A 17,688-nucleotide genomic window follows, 5' to 3' on the forward strand; every position below is an offset into this window, starting at 1 on the left:
ATTTTTTTTCTTAAGGACATTCTTTTCAGATCTGCTATAGATAATATTTCAGGTCTGACACTTTTCCTTTTATCCCTTACTTGTCCAGTGTTCTCAAGATGAACTGTGCACCATGCTGAGAGTTATCAGCAAAAAGCTTTTCAAGAATCACCTTGTTGTTGCAAAAATGTTTTATTTGTGACATTTTTGGTAAATTCAGTTAAACGAATGGGAACATATTTTGTGTTTTTGAAACATGTTTGTTTTTTTGTTGTTTAGGGGTGGGGGGGAGGGGGGCTGGTTCTGGAGAACCATTGCTCAAGACTGCATTAAACAATTACAGGAAAGTCTGGCTCCTTGGAAGCAAAATATATTAACATGATGGGTGGCTCAAAACTTTTTCACAGTCCTGTGTATTTAAGGACGAATGTGATACAATTTCTCAGTTTCAAAATTCAGTTAAATACAAGTTTTGAATGTGTAAATCCTTGCAAGGCAGATTTGCAGCACTATAGGAAACAGCATTTATTGATTTAATAAAGTGGATTCATTAGCTTTTTTTAAATGGCATCTGTGCAGTTTCAGTAACCATCTCTATTTTCCAGAGCATCAATTATTTCAAAGGGTGCTGATAAAAAGCACATTCTGTATTTCCTGTTTTTGTACGATTAGCACGAGGGCTAAAATGGTCTGTTCTGTTGTTTTGTTTTTTATTTGTTCCTTTTTTTCTCTGCTCACCGCCAACCACAATGCTTCCATTATGCAGGTGTTTCTTTTTGCATCACTATTTCATTTTATGTGGTGGACATGAGGGAAATCAAATATTGGCCTGCACTCTTGTAGGTAAACAAGATGGAGAGTGATACTGGGTTGTTAAGTGCCTGTCCAGTCATAGCCTTTTGGTAGTTATTTGCTGCCACCAAGTGGCATGATAGGAATTTAAGAAAATCTCAAAAGAAAGAAGACATCAGTCGTATAGCAAGCTTATATTTGTGTCTCCATTTAACTCAAAGCTCACACATTATGCATTCACAGAAAACACTTGTTTGAATATATTACAGCATCTGATTATGGCCTCCCTCCTATTGGTTCAAAGAAAATAGTGTTCAGGGAGAATTCAGAATTTTGATGCTTTATCTAATGGTGCGATCAGTGCTGCAAATGCAAGTCAAAATGTGTTTTTATGGACCATTAACTATGTTTACCTTAATGTTTTCTTCCTCTGTCCAACTACTTCATCCATTCACATTTTCTTCCTTTTGATCTCCCTCTTTCTTATTCTACTTTTATCAACCTCTCTGTTATGGATGTGTGTATGTGTGTCTGTATTAAGTGTGTGTGTTAACCGCTGTTTGGACTGTCCTGCAGGCAAAGGTCCAGAGACAATTTTTGCGGGTCAGAATCTGAACGATAATGAGTGGCACACAGTACGTGTGTTCAGGAGGGGCAAGAATTTGAAACTGACCGTAGATGATCTTCCACCTGTGGAAGGTACCTCTCATCCTCTTTTTATTTGATGTAATGTAGTAGTTTTTTGAATATGTAAACTTAAATAATCCATAACATGCTTTGCTGATCAGGAAAAAGGGTTTGATCATTTTTCTATATAGAATAAAACCTTTAAAAAAAAAAAAAAAAATTTAAGATAAAATGTTGCTGTTTGAAAAGGAAAATAAAATTGTCTCTATTTCTCTTTTTTTCACCTTGTTGTTCTTTGGTGCTGCATAAATGAAATAAGATTGAATTGAAACAAATGATTTACGCACCACCTAACAAGTGAAAGATCCCTGGTTCGGTCCCAGGAGAAGACTCTAATCTCCTGGGGGTTGCATGAAAAGGGCATCTGGTGGAAGTTTTTTTTTTCCCTTAAAGACAATAATTGTGAAGCCATTCTTTAATTTCTTTTCAGAGAGGATTTAAAGTGGATCCTTTAATTGCAAAGCAGCGCCCATTTAACTGTCAGATATCCCCAATAACACCCTCTCTCCCCTTCCCACTTCTGCCGATCAAAGGTCAAATGGCAGGTGACCACACCCAGCTGGAGTTCCATAACATTGAGACGGGCATTGTGACAGAGAAGCGCTTCATGTCCATGGTGCCCTCCAACTTCATTGGCCACCTCCAGAGCCTCTCCTTCAATGGCATGGCCTACATAGACCTCTGTAAAAATGGTGACATTGATTACTGTGAGCTCAATGCAATGATTGGCTTCAAGAACATCATTGCTGACCCTGTCACCTTCAAGTCACGCTCCAGCTATGTGACTCTCACTACTCTGCAGGCCTACTACTCCATGCACCTTTTTTTTCAGTTCAAAACCACCTCCTCGGACGGCCTCATCCTGTATAACAGTGGCGATGGAAATGACTTCATTGTGGTGGAGCTGGTTAAAGGGTAAGTGGAGACTTTGCAGCATTCATTCTGTCAAAGAAAAGTGCTTTGCCTGTAATATATCTTGTTTTGTACCCAGTAGACTTGACTGTTTGATGTCACTGGTGTTTTTTTGTGACGGTTTACACCAAACCTTCACTCAGACACATTAAAAAAATATGCCTGACATTTTTGCTTTGCTGTTGTTGCTGTCAGTGCAACAGTTGTTATAAAAGTCTCCTTTTTACACATACGGCAGACCTACCTGCCAACAGGTGCAAAGTCCAGCAAATACTGACAGCAAAAACCATTAAACTGTGCCTATCCAGTTTTATACCAGTGTAGGTGATGTTTATTTAGGCAGTAATCTCCATAAAAATGGATTATGATTTTAATAATGCACCCCTTCCTACACAGGACAGTTTCCAAACAGAAAAGAATTCTTGACAGCTTTTTTTTTTATGCCTTTACTTCAAATTCTTCTCTTATCACCTCTACGCCAGAATATTTACTGAAAGAGCTGTCGGCTATTGCTGTTCTTTTTAATCTTCATGAAGGCAGAGCAAATACCCAACATAAAAGAGAATCGACTACACACTTATTGCAGCTATAGAATAACCTTCTTTTAAGTAATGCCGCAAGTTAGGCTTTCCCGCGTGCTAAACATTGACGCCATATTTTTTAATTAAAAACGAGCGTGCGAATCTCAAATTGACTGTAAAGCAAATAATTTAAGGATGATTTGTTCAGCGCTGTTCATTGCCCTTTGTTGTTTATTCTACCTGCCAATTATTAACTTCCACTTTTTCAAACTCTTGTATATTTATGTTTTCAAACGCACAGCCACCAACAGCGACATTTCAGTATAAAATATATTTATATACATGAGCATAATTATTTGTATCAATGTTGTTATTGTTACAGTCTACTCTGATAAACAGTCTATGTAAAGCACAAGATGACAAAGAACACATCTGATATTAGCTGATAGTTAAATATCTTCCTCCAGTTACCTACACTATGTGTCTGACCTGGGGAATGGAGCCCACCTGATCAAAGGCAACTCTAACAAACCCCTGAACGACAACCACTGGCACAATGTTATAATCTCCAGGGACACCAACAACCTCCACACTGTCAAGATTGACACCAAGATTACCACGCAGACAACAACAGGAGCCAAAAACCTGGACCTGAAGGGTATGCACACATGCACTCTCTGCAACAGGGCTAGAACGAAATACATTCCTATCCCTGCAGGTACAGTCCATGAATTCCACCTCTAAAGCTAATTATTGGACCTTAGGGTAACTGTGTGCCTTTTGAGAGCCAAAAAGGTATATATATGAAAAAGGGTAATATTTGCAATGTAATATCAGGTCAAATGCAATGGGGATATGGGCAAAAATGTAATGTTTTAATATTTTATTCTTCATTTTAATAACATGATAAGTTTTATTCAAAATATATTAGTCCAAAGGACAGCAGTGTCATCTCTCAGTTTTCTATTTTTGCGAGGATGGTTCTGAGCTGGTTTCTGTTGGATGCAGGTGCAGATATGAAATAGATGAAGCACTGAATAACCTCTGTGACTAGAAATGTACTATGCAAATGGTAGTCCATTCCCAAATTTATAATTAAATAATAATTAAGTCATTAACCTTAGTTAACTTCTTTTTTATGTCTGTTATTGGCTCTTTTCCTCCTTATACTAAGGTAGAAAATGAGACAATATAAGGGATGCCTTTCAAGGGTACACCAACAGCACCTTAGAGCATCCCTTTTCTGGTGTGAACCTGTTGTACACCTAATAGGATAAGGGTATCTTATTTCCTGAGAGTGCACTACAGTGTATTTCTTACATTAAATTGAAGCAGCAGTGACCTGGGTTTGTGAATGAAGGTTTGCACCAGCAGGGTGGACCCAGCAGGGGTGTGTAGGAACAATGCTTGGCCCTTACTCATTAGCACCACTTAGGTACCCTTGAGCAAGAATTCCACATTAATCTGTTCTACAGCTGCCATTAACAATGTGCATATGTTCATAAAAACAAGGCCATTTGTGCTCAGCAGACCAACCTTGAATTAAAGTTATTTTAAAGAATTATCATTTAATAACATAAAACAGCTTGTAAGGACATTGGGGTAATTGGTGTACTACCTTGAAGAGTGTTGTAATTTTCCTTATCTGAAATTGTTAATGAAACAGCACAAACATGAAAGATGACAAATGTCTGGCTTGGACATGACCACAAAAAAAAGCCACCCACAAAAAAACATTTAAATCAAGACAATTAGAAAAGGTTTCCAAAGCTAGACATAATTAACCTCATGTACTTTTTCACTTGAATAAAATAATTCACGCAACTGTTACTAATGCCTGGCATGTTCACTTTAAACGCAGTTTAAAAAGCCATCCAAAATATTTGATAATGTTTTTTATGTCCACTAGGGGTCAGTATTGTCATATTTCTCATGTCCTTACAGGTAACCTGTATATTGGAGGGGTGGCTAAGGAGATGTACAAGGAGCTGCCCAAACTGGTGCATGCCAAGGAGGGTTTTCAAGGTTGTCTGGCATCAATGGATCTGAACGGGCGGCTCCCAGACTTGATGTCAGATGCCCTGGACTGTGTGGGACAAATAGAGAGAGGATGTGAAGGTCAGTAGTCTGTCAACCCAATAAGTGAACGCAGTGGGTCGATGATGATAAATCACTGTCAAGCTCAGTCAGTCCAAGCTCAGGTATAAATTCAGTTGTTTTTCCCTCTTTATTCAATCTTTTCCCCCTTATTTTCACAAAACCATCTTAAGGGGTCATTGCAGCGCCACGCAAAGCTGCTCAGTATTCCCATTCTCCTACTTGTCCAAGACGAAGACACACTCGTTGAGAAGCACACCCACCGAGGCACCCACACTGGCAACCTGTGGCACATAATTTAACATCCATTAAATGTGTTAGTATTCTGTTAGTATGCATCAAACTCCGACGCTCCTCCACGGGCAATCATTTCTGTTTCACTTGGCCATAATCTGCTTATTCTCTCTGCCATTTTTGTACTGCGAGTGTTATTTCCTATTTTACCCCCATTCTGTTTTGCTCTATGTATGCTTGCTGGATCTGAGAGTTTGCCAGAAGCAATCCTTTTGAATTATGTATGAATCCTTTGTTGCATGCATAAATATCATTTGCCCAGTCTAATATGTGCACCATATCCAGAGACAATATTAGATTTATTTTCCAGCGTCAGTCACTTAGTTTAATTTCACAATTCATCCACTCTTTTTCTATCGAGTGTGCGGCTTCTGATCTTTTTGTGTTTTGACATTACAAATGTAATCAAATTCATCTCCCCGTGCAGGTCTGTCAAACTTGTTGTTTTCTTTTTTTTCCTCCTACACAGAGTCAATTGAGACTCCCAATGGAAATGTTAACACATTTATTAGATTGTGATGGTGGAGTCGCCGTATAACATATAGCTACTTATATTAAAAGTCAGTAATGAATAATGAAACATTCTGGGTGTTTGGGTTTTTTTGTTTGTTTTTTAACAAGTTATCTAAATTTTCCTGAAAAAGAACGCCCGCTTCCTTTAATAGCAGCAATTTCTTGGTATTACTTTATGCTGCTGAAGCCATTTTTGGTTGGTTGCTTTAACAGTTTAGCTTAACCTAGCCTTCATTATACAGTATAATTTTTCCACCTCTGGCTCCTTCTGAAGACAAAGATCCTTCCCTTTGTCTCTCCTTCTTCAGCACTCTGTGTTTTGCTACTCCATCTCTGACATCTTGCTGCTTTTACTAACAGCTGGTATACTTTGCCTTTTCCTTTCCTATTATTTTGCTGACAAAAGTTGCATTGATGAAAGCTGACTTGCAAGGTAGATAGCTTTGTCTGTCTGATAAAGAGTCTGATGTCTCTCCCCGTGTGCATCTACAACATATCTACCCTCTAACTATCACTACCTCCACATTCAACCACCAACTATGTGGAATGGCCTTAAGTCCCATAGGAATACAAGTCTCATTATAATCTTGTATCAGAGTCTATGGGGCTTATGTGTGGATTTGCACTCACATATTGGATGTTGTTTATTGGAACTTTTATTTCCACTGTGGGGTTTTTGATGTTCCCTGATATACATATAAGGGAATTTCTGAGCATGCCTTTTAATGGTTTGAAGAACAAAAATGTATCCTGCATGGATTTCCTCTTAAAATATTCAGCTTTTGATCTTAAAGTTGGTCATTGTAATGTCTTACCTATTATTAATCTTATTAAGCCCAGTGTTTCCTATTGTTGTATTCTCACTGTCTCTGGCACTCTATTTCTATTTTGTAAGTAGGAGGTGTTCCAAGCAACAGGACTGACTCTTTCAAGATTTAACACTTACATAAACAGTGAAATATGGCATGAAACAAACAGAACCACTGGCCAGTAACTAAAGTCAAATACACTCTGAAGTATATGAAGCGCTATTAATATTATCTGAAACTGTTTTAGGGTTTTGGGGACACAATTTGGGCATTGTTATGGGAATAAAGTAGGTTTTTACTACTCCAGGGAACACCTTTCAAGAGAAGCACCGAACTGTGCAAAATTCTTCTGCCATCCCTCATTCCTTTATTTTTTTCTTCCATGGAGACAGTATTTCTTATAACTTTTTCAGTGATCTGAAGCAATACTTCTCTCAGCTTTCTGAATGTCTTCCAACATTTTTCTTTAGATATTGGCTGCCCATTTTTAGGACAATGTGTTTGTTTAATAAGCAACTTTGCACTGACATATGAATCATTCAAGCATGATACAGTTGTGTAGTTTGGTCTACACGTAACTGACTACCAGTGTTGGGGAGTAATGGAATACATGTACCGCCGTTACGTATTTAAAATACAAAATATGAGTAACTGTATTCCGTTACCGTTACCGTTTAAAAAGGTGGTATTTAGAATACAGTTACTTTGTTGAAATAAATGGATTACACGGGGGTACTTTCCTGTTTCATAATTTCATATTGTCGCAGGTCAGGACTGTTTCGGTTTTGTTTGACAGCTATGTTCTGTAGTTCCAGGCGGCAGCGTTGCGGCTGCCATGGTTACAGGGGGACGCTCTCGCTCTGCGTGTTTCCTGGGTGAGAGAGCGCCTTTTTGTTGTTGTGCTAAGCTAATAGGCAGAATGCTACAGGCATAGCCCTAAAGAATGTAGCCTCATGGGCAGTGTAGTCCGTGCTGCAGGGAGAATGGACTTTCCATTTGACATAGCTAAGAAACTCCAGCAAAGATGTGAAAGATCTTAAGGTTATGTATATAACCCCGGTTCTCTGAGTAGCATGAGTGAGTGTCTCACTATGGGAACGCCTCCTGCGTGACCTCATCAGAAGCTCAAATACCATTACGCCAGCCCTTACAGGCTGGCTAGGTGACGCCCATGTCAGGAGGGGCCAGTGCCTCCCTATATAATAGGCTGACATAGCGTCAGATGTCATTCAAAACAAGCCCACCTCTTCCTCGCTTCCATAGCAAGGAGGGCGGTCTGGTGAGACACTCACTCATGCTACTCAGAGAACCGGGGTTATATACATAACCTTAAGTTCTCTTTCATAGCATTCGTTTCGTGTCTCACTATGGGAGAAATACTGACTCCCGGATTGCCAGACATGCCTGTTAAGAAGACAACTGTCCCCAACAGCACTTCACAGGGGAGAGGCCCCCACCCGGGAAGAACCTGCACTGAGGACTGAATGTGCTAGGTTAGGTGCTGTCACATCTAACCTGTAAAACCTAGCAAATGTATGAGGTGAGGTCCAGCATTCCGCTGCACACACCTCCTGAATAGAAGCTTCCCTAAAGAGAGCCCATGAGGTTGCCAGACCTCTAGTGGAATGCGCACGTAAGCCAGCAGGGGGCTGAAGGCCCCTGCTAGTATAGGCCAGGGCAATTGCTCCTACTATCCAATGGGAGAGGCGCTGTTTAGACACAGGCTTTCCCATATGTGGTTTAGCCCAGGACACGAACAGCTGGTCACTTTGTCTGACACTCTGGGTTCGGTCCATGTAAATGCGCAGAGCACGGACTGGACACAAGGTATGCTGTTGCTCCTCTGAGGAGAAAGGCGGTGGGCAAAAGGCCGGCAGTTCTATAGGGGAACATGTGCCGACAACCTTCGGGACAAAGGCAGGGTTGAGCCGCATACTGACCCTCGTATTATCCGAGGAGAACTGAATGCATGACTGATGCACTGAGAGAGCGTGGATCTCTCCCACACGTTTAGCAGAAGCTAAAGCAATTAAAAGAGCTGTCTTCAAGGACAGAAATTTTAACTCAACCTGTTCCAGGGGTTCAAATGGGCAACAGGAGAGCGCAGCCAATACTGTGGGAAGGTCCCACGATGGAGCCAACGGCCTAGATGTAGGCAATTTACGCCATGCACCCTTCATGAAAAGGCATATTAAGGGATGCTGGCCAACAGTCTTTCCCTCAAAACCAATATGGCAGGCCGAAATTGCTGCCAAATACACCTTGATGGTGGAGAAGGCTTTACCCTTATCAATCAGGGCCTGAAGAAATGACAGAATCACAGCCACAGAGCACTGAAAAGGGATGGCCTGTGATTCTAAGCACCAGCTTTCAAACACACGCCACTTGTGCTCATATAGCGTCCGAGTAGACGATGCTCTAGAACACTGAATAGTGTCGATAACACTATGAGGGAGCCCCACCGTGTTCAGGTTAAACCACTCACGGGCCAAGCCCATAGAGCTAGCCTCTCTGGGTGGGGGTGGAATATTTCCCCCTGTGCCTGAGACAGGAGGTCTCTGCGTAGTGGTAACGGCCAAGGTGGGCCGCACAGCTGCTGAAAAATCTCCACCAGCCAGTGCTTCCCTGGCCAGTGCGGGGCTATCAGGATCATATAGTGACTTCTCTCCCTCACTCTGGCCAGAGTTGGAGAAATGAGGGCCACTGGGGGAAAAGCATAGAGGAGGGTTCTCGGCCACTCGTGAGCTAGAGCATCCACCCCGAGTGGAGCTCTCTGATGGTGCAGCGAGTAAAACAGGGGACACTGAGCATTCTCCCTGGATGCATAAACGTCTACGGTCGCCTGACCGAATCGCAGCTAGATCTGCTTCACCACCTCCGGGTGAAGCTTCCAGTCCCCATACAGCAGGTTGCCCCTGGAGAGAAGATCTGCTCCAAAGTTCAAGATCCCCGGCACGTGAGTTGCTCTCAGTGACAGCAGGTGGACACTGCTCCAGACTATCAGTCTGTGTGCCAGTGTGTGTAACTTGGACCCCAGACCCCCCTGTCTGTTGATGTAGGCCACAACGGTGGAATTGTCCGACCTCACTAAAACATGATGACCTCTCAGCCAAGGGAGAAAGTGTTTTAGCAACAGGTGAACCGCCAGCGGTTCCAGACAGTTTATGTGGGTGGAGCGCATGTGAGGGCCCCATTCCCCATTCACTGTTTCCTCATGGGTGGTGCCCCAGCCCGAAAGAGAGGCATCTGTGGAAATCACCTTCCTGGCTGAAACTGCCCCCATGGCAACGCCCTGAGACAAGAAACCTGGCCTCTTCCACTCGTGGAGAGCGAGTGAACAGTCTGCAGAGACTCTCACGCGACGGTGGCCGTCTCAGTGAGGGTCCAGTCCCCGCAAGCCCACCCAGCGCTGAAAGCCTCTCATGTGCAGGTGTCCCAGTGTTATCGCCACTAGAGAAGAAGCCATCAGACCGAGCAGCCTCTGGCACTGTTTGAGGGTCACTGTGTTGCCTCTGCAAAACAGTGCAAGGGATGACTGTATGGCCGCTGTTCTCTCCGGGGACAGAAAAGCCCTCACCCGAAGGGAGTCTAGGCTGAGCCCTATGAAAGTAATGCATTGAGTTGGCATCAATGTGCTCTTTTCCACGTTTATCTGGAAACCCAAACTCTCCAGATGGTGTATGAGAGCATTTGTGTGACAAGTCGCTCCCTGGCGGGTTGGGGCTGCCACGAGCCAATCGTCGATGTATGTGGCCACCCGAATGCCCTTTTTCCTGAGCGGGACCACTGCTGCCTCGGTGCACGTCACAAACACCCTTGGGCTCAGTGAGAGACCAAAAGGCAGGACTACAAACTCGTATGCCATCCCCTGGAAACCAAATCTCAGATACTTTTGGTGTGGGGGATATATGGGGATGTGGAAATAAGCATCCCTCAGGTCGATTGATGTGAACCAGTCGCCCGCTCGTACAAACCGTAGCAGCGAGGCGTGCGTCAACATCCTGAACTTGTATGTCCTCAAATGCCGGTTCAGGGCACGGAGATCCAGAATGGCTCTCATCCTCCTCCCCCCTTTCTTTGGCACAAGGAAATACCTTGAATAAAATCCGCTGTGCATTTCCTCGGGAGGGACAACTCTTATAGCTCCTTTGTCTCTCAAGGTGGAAATTTCCTCCAGGAGAAAACTGGCAGACTTGCCCAGAGCACGAGAGTAAACGATTTCTTTGAAATGTGGTGGAGCGACACTGAATTGCAGCCTGTAGCCCTTTTTCAATGTCCTCAGCACCCATGCTGACTGAGTGCAGGTGGCCCAGCTCTTCATGTGGCGAGACAGAGCGCTCACTGGCCAATCCACTGAATATGGCGTTTTGGCGCCCCCTTGTTGTCGCAGCGCGAAACATGCGCCATTTCGGTGTCCCGTCACCTCTGTCACAGGCGAGCGAGGTGACGGGCTCATCTGGATCATCACAGCCGTGGAAACGCGAGTCTCCACGGGCTGCGTTATGGCAGACGGTGCTCTGTTTTTCAGCATGTTTGATTTTTTCATGTGTTTTGCAACACTCGACAGCGCCCTCGGCAAACTGCCTGGATGCGCGTGTCGGGGCTTTTTTAATACAGAATGCATGAGAGAAGTGCTTGTGAAACAACACTGCGAACTGTGGCTCTCTTTCCCTCTGGTGGGTCCGGTGACAGGAACGCCGGCCCGAGTTAAGCACTCTGTGTGGGACATGTCCCGTTGAACTTGCTCTGGAACGGAGCTGGGAGGCGGCAGGGTGGCCCATAAAGGGGGGAAACTGGGTTCGTGAGACCGTGAGGGACGACAGGGGTGTCGAGGAGTTCTTCTTTTTCCTTAGTCGTCAGGTTGGTGAGCCCGAGCCAGCGTGCTCGCTCCTGAAGAACCATGAGGCCCATGGCTCTCCCAGTAGCCTGTATGGCTAACTTGTGGAGGCGGAGGACGTGGTCAGTAATAACGCAGATTTCTTCCCACACTGTGGTATCTGGGTTAGCTGTCATGTCCTCTTCTAGCTCAGCTTGGTAAGCCATTAGCATAGAAGAGGCGTTGTGGGCTCTTACTGACAGAGCTGCTGCCTTGTAGCACTTATCCGTAGGGCTAGACTGGAAGCGGTCTGTTTTGGAGGGGAGAGATGGAGCCGATGAGGACAGAGACATCTTCGGGTGAAGATGGCTCGCCACCAACGGCTCCACTTGTGGCATCTGGCGGAGGCCGATAGACTCCATCCCCTCACAATCCAGCAGGGAGCTCCCCACGATGGGGTGTTTCTCGCTGTAAGGTTTTGCTTTCCACGTCACCGCTATCTCATCGAGTAGCTCAGGGAAAACAGGCAACACATGCTTCCCCGTCTTTTTCGCCTTTGGCAATTTCTTACCGTCAAAACGAGACTTTACAACCTCTGTTTGTATGGCGGGCCACGGGATGTTGAGCCTAGCGGCTGCGCGCTTGCACATGTCCTGCATGTCAAGATCCAGGGGAGACGGCGGTGTCGGTTTTTCAACCTCGCCGGTAGCCAAGGGCTTTGCAGCCCAGCTGATGCTAGCCAAGGAGGTGGAATCTTCCTCCTCGCCGTCGTCAGACAGCAGGAGCTCCTAGTCAGCCGACTCATCTCCGTCCTCGTTAGCATCTCCTCCCTTGGTGACTCCAGCATCGCGGAAAAACACACGATCTCCGTGTGCCTCCAGCGACGGGAAAGCGGTCGCGATGGGCTGAGGGTCTGCCTCTGCCCAGCTCGGCCCTGGCGTTGCGGCCAAATCATCGGGCATCTCAGTTTCTCCTTGCGCTGCAGCAGCCTCACACAGCAAAGGGTCGCCACCCGACAGGTTAGCCTGGCGAGCTAGCCTGCGGCGGAGTAGTTTGCGTGGGAAAGCCGCGCAGTGGATACAGTCTTGTGCGGGTGTCAAGGCAGCCTGAGCGTGAGATAAACCCAGGCATGCCACACACACGGGGTGTGTATCCCAGGCAGAAATCTTCTTGCTGCAAGGACAAAGTTTTGCAACTTCGTTGAAAGTATTGCTACTTGGCACCCGCACTAGCCACAGAACAGTATTGCTACTGCTTGTATGCTAGTGGACAACTGAAAAGCTGGGAACAAAGCGCCCGGCGACCGAGTTGTTTAGCTTTAGCACCCAATAGCACAGTTGTCTACAGGCTTCTGTGAGAAGCGAGGAGAGGTTTTTGAATGACATCTGACGCTATGTCAGCCTATTATATAGGGAGGCACTGGCCCCTCTTGACATGGGCGTCACCTAGCCAGCCTGTAAGGGCTGGCGTAATGGTATTTGAGCTTCTGATGAGGTCACGCAGGAGGCGTTCCCATAGTGAGACACGAAACGAATGCTATGAAAGAGAACCATCTGATCCATCTACTGTTCACTGAAGACTGATCAGAAATGGTTTCAGTGGAGTAGTACCTGTCAAGAAGTCATCTTAAGGAAGGGAAACAGGGAGAACAGGTGTGCCGAATTACACACAAAAAGGACTGAGAATCAGTTGCAATGGGTCTGATAAATCCAAATTTGACATTTTTGGTTCAAGTCATCATCATTGGAGGATGGAGGAGTTTAGAAGAGAGATACAACAGTGAGTGTCTGCAACAATCTTTAAAACATGGTGGAGGTTTTGCCATATTCTGACGCTACATTTCAGCCAGTGGTGTTTGCGATCTAGTCAAAACTAATGAAATTCTAATGAAACTCAGAAAAGTGCCATGAGATTTTGAACCACCGTTCAATGCCATTTGGAAAGTGCCTGACTGGCAACATTTTCATTTTTTGGCACGACAATGATCCCAAACACACTGCCAGTGAATTACTGAAGCAGTGTGGGATCATCTCGACAGAGAACAAAATAAAAGGCAGCCAGCATCTAAAGAAGAGCTTTCAATTTCTTTCAAGAATCCTGGAGAACTATTCATGAAGACTGCTTAAAGAAATAAAATGAAAGCTCGCCAAAAGAGTTTAGGCTTTGCTGAAGAATAAAGGTGGTCGTACCAAATATCGACTTTAAAGTTTGTTAGAATGGTGCAACTTGTGTTTTTGCCTTATATGCTTTATTTCCAGGTATGTTTGCATATGTTTCAATAAATCACCTTTTCCCAGCAAAATCTAGAAATGAAAAGTGGCTTGAGACTCTTGCTCAATTCTGTGAATGTAGTGTAGTAGAAATTCTAGATAAATGCACCATTATGTGTATAAAATGAGGGAACGGTGCAAAGTTCTGCACTCCCAAATTTAGAAGCCAGGTTGTCTGTTGAGGGCCTCCAAAGAGGCAAACTCACAAAGACAAATCATTGGACTCCAAACACGATCAGACCTTCCCAAAAGGTCAAGCTCACTAAATCTGCTGCATCTACCATAAAAAGGTCCCTCACAAATATTTCATCAGATTTTATTTTTAAAACATGTTTGATTGATTGATTGAATCTTTATTTTGAACATGTTGAAAAAGTATAAAAAAAAAAAATAGAATTAAAAGAGACAAATGAACAAAGCAAACAAAAGGAAAACGAGCAACCACAACTCCAAATAACGTCCATGTTCAAAAAGGAGCAGGAAGAAGCATAAGCTTATTTAATCCCACCCCTTTTCCACTATCTAGTATCAATAGACTACAGAAATACCTCCTTGTAATTGTGTGGATGCCCTCAATGGGCATCCACACTATTGAGTTCCTGTTTCTCTTTATTGTGTGGATGCCTTAATAGGCATCCACACTATTGAGTTCCTGTTTCTCTTTATTCTTTATTATTCCGGGTGTTTCCGTACACTTTTCGCCGTGGATCTACTTCCACAATTTTTGTGCTATTTTCACCGTTCAAACTCTAAACTGTTCTGCTCTTTCTGCTAATGCCGGCTATGACTTTTGGTGTTTATTACTATTATACTTTTTAAAATATTACACTTTTTTCCTTTAATTTGTCCCATTGAAATGAATGGGAAACTTCCACAATTCTGCTAAAACTTTCTTGTCTTTGAAACTTAACTACTTCCTCATACTTTCACCTAGAAACTCCATTCAAACTTTAAAACGTTCTCAAATGATTGGGCTATTCCTGTGTGATTCAGCTTTTTCAGATCTTCTACCGTTTTCATCTTATCTCTCTTTAAGTCTTCAGTTGCAAAATTGTGATTTTTTTCAGAAAATACATGCGTTGCTATGGTTGCTATGCAATTAACTCAGAGGGGACAGTGAAACTGTTTGAATTTTCTCTGCATGTCCAAACAACTTCTTGCTACTCGCTCAATTTCCACTCAAGCCCCACAAATTATACATCAAAACGTAGGTATTTTTGCTGGCTTTCAGAAAATGTCACTATCATTGTTGTGGGACTTATAGATATTTTGCAAATCTCCTCAGAGTAACACAAAGTCAGAAAACTCTCCATATAAACTCAATGGAGAGTTTGTTCAAAATCACCGCTGGATTTCTCTGATGAGAGGCATTTTCAAATTGTCATATCTCCTTAACGAAGCAAAGTTAAGACATGAGGCTTGTCCCCGTATATCTTCAGACACTCCTGACGCTCACAATTCAAGAATTTCTTTCTCACCTATTACCGTTCTGAAATGAGTTGGACTTGTTTGAGGGTAGGAAATTTGTCCCTCGCTCAGATTTCATCAGATTTCAATCTCTGGAAATGAACCACTTTTTTCTCTCGTCATATCTTTTTGATGGATTTCCACAGAGCCCTGAAAATTTCCATGACTGTTCACCAAAACCTGCTGTTTCTTACGGTGAAAGAATGATTTTGATGCTCCATATAGATTTAGAGTTACCAAAGGTTGTTTGAGAGCAAGTCAAGGCAGTTTTTGCTTCGCCTCTACTCAGTTACAGTGTATTGCAAGTCATATATCTTTAATAATTTATGTTTTATCTCTGAATTATGAAGACCTGAAGATTCCCCCATCTCTTCTGAATAAAACGATGCCTGAATGACCGTTCTAGCCTCTACGGTTAGGAAATTATGGCCATTTGTTCGAGGGGAATCCTGAATGTCAGAAATACACTGAAGAAAACTCACACCTCTCTCTGTCTCTGTGTGTGTAAGGGCTGACTACAGCAGGTGCAGCTAATTTAACTGACCTACATATACCAAGCCCAGACTCTCCACAGCTCCTGTTCCCTTTACTGTCTGTGTATGTGTGTCTGTGTATCAATATTTCTCCTATGTTTAGGTATTACTCCTCAATCATAGTATTTCTGCTAAAGCAAAGTACTTCTACTACATCTTAGTACTTCTGCTAAATCATAGTATTTCTGCCAATTCATAGTATTTTTGCAAAATCATGGTATTTGTGCAAAATCATGGTTTTGAGGCCAAATCATAATATTTCTGTTATTTTATAATATATGTGCTGAATATATTATATGTGCCAAATCATAGTATTTATCCCAAATTATAGTATTTATGCCAAATTAGTATTTCTGCTAAAAAGCAGAAATAGTCCTTTTTAGCAGGATTTTCTGCCAAAAGACAGTATTTATGTTAAAATATAGTATTTCTGCTAAATCAGAGTATTCCTGCCAAAACATTGTATTTGTACTGAAACATAGTACTTCTGCCCAATCATAGTGTTTGTACTAAACGATAGTACTTGTGCCAAATCATAGTATTTGTGCCAAAGCATCGTATTTGTATGGAGTCACAGTATTTCTTCTAAATCATGGTATTTCAATCAAATCTCAGTAGTTGTTGTTAAAACGCAGTATTATTGCCAATTCATAGTATTTGTACCCAATCATAGTATTTTTGCCAAATCGTGGTATTTGTGCCCAATTAATAATTCTGTTATGTTATAGTATTACTACTAAGTCGTAGAATATCTGTTATGTTATAGAGTATCTGCGGAATATAGTATGTGTGCCAAATCGTAGTATTTATACCAAATCACAGTATTTGTGCTAAAACATAGTATTTCTGCCATATTGTGGTATTTGTGCAAGAACATTGAACTGTTATGTTCAAAGAGAGACTGAGGAGGAGCTTCTTCCCGCAGGCGATACGGTCTCTCAATCACACCACCACACAGTACTGACCCACACATATGGTTCTTACACACACTGGACTTTCTGGACTTTGGTTTTGCACAACACTGGTCACTATATTCTTCATTTCCGGTTAATACTTGTACAGCTGCTGTTATTGTGTATATATTTATTTATATTTAGATTTCTTCATACATTCTTATATAGTTCTATATTGTGTATTGTGTATTTTGTTGTACAGTTATTTTATTTTCAACTTTAATTTATATATTTATCTTATTCTTCCCAGTTAAATTTACCTTTCATTCTAATTTGTGTTGTACAGTTATTTCATTTTTAACCTTAATTTATATTTTATTCCTTCCTAGTTAAATTTACCCTTTTTAATTTTTCATATTTATTTCCTATCTTATTCATAGCCTTTTCCTTTTTTGTTCTCTTTAGGTCACGAGCAGTTGTCCAAGCATTTCACTACATATCGTACTGTGTATGACTGTGTACGTGACAAATAAAATTTGAATTTGAATTTGTTATAGTATTACTACTCAGTCATAGTATTTCTGCGTTGTTATACTATTTGTGCGAAAACGTAGTATCTCTGCCAAGTCATAGAATTAATGCAATTTCATAGTTTTTTTTTTAGGAAATCTGTTATTTTATAGTATTACTACTAAGTCATAGTATTTCTGCCAAATCATAGTATTTGTACTAAATCATAGAACTTGTGCCAAATCATAGTATTTGTTGCACATCATAGTATTGGAACCAAAACATAGTATTTGTCCCAAAGTATCGTATTTGTATGGAGTAATAGTATTTCTTCAAAATCATAGTATTTCAATCAAATCTCAGTAGTTGTGTTAAAATGCAGTATTATTGCCAAATCATAGTATTTGTACCCAATCATAGTATTTTTGCCAAATCGTGGTATTTGTGCCCAATTAATAATTCTGTTATGTTATAGTATTACTACTAAGTCGTAGAATATCTGTTATGTTATAGTGTATCTGCGGAATATAGTATGTGTGCCAAATTGTAGTATTTATACCAAATCACAGTATTTGTGCCAAAACATAGTATTTCT

At 42.1% G+C, this 17,688-nt stretch overlaps 1 protein-coding gene across 30 annotated transcripts in view; it reads left to right on the forward strand.

Annotated features, from left to right (window-relative positions):
- Positions 1-17,688, forward strand: part of LOC101465380 (neurexin-1a) — a 266,869-nt gene that overhangs the window by 119,826 nt on the left and 129,355 nt on the right. For 29 of the 30 annotated variants that reach the window (XM_076891760.1, XM_076891759.1, XM_076891762.1 and 26 more), the window contains 4 exons: positions 1,348-1,470; positions 1,992-2,373; positions 3,359-3,549; positions 4,836-5,009. In XM_076891760.1, the coding sequence (XP_076747875.1) occupies positions 1,348-1,470; positions 1,992-2,373; positions 3,359-3,549; positions 4,836-5,009 (870 nt within the window). Of the gene's footprint in view, positions 1-1,347; positions 1,471-1,991; positions 2,374-3,358; positions 3,550-4,835; positions 5,010-6,204; positions 6,229-17,688 lie in introns of those variants that run through there. The other variant, XM_024804654.2, reaches the window with a different exon arrangement.

This window comes from Maylandia zebra, linkage group LG13 (assembly GCF_041146795.1).
Source record: "Maylandia zebra isolate NMK-2024a linkage group LG13, Mzebra_GT3a, whole genome shotgun sequence".
NCBI classification, from domain to species: domain Eukaryota; kingdom Metazoa; phylum Chordata; class Actinopteri; order Cichliformes; family Cichlidae; genus Maylandia; species Maylandia zebra.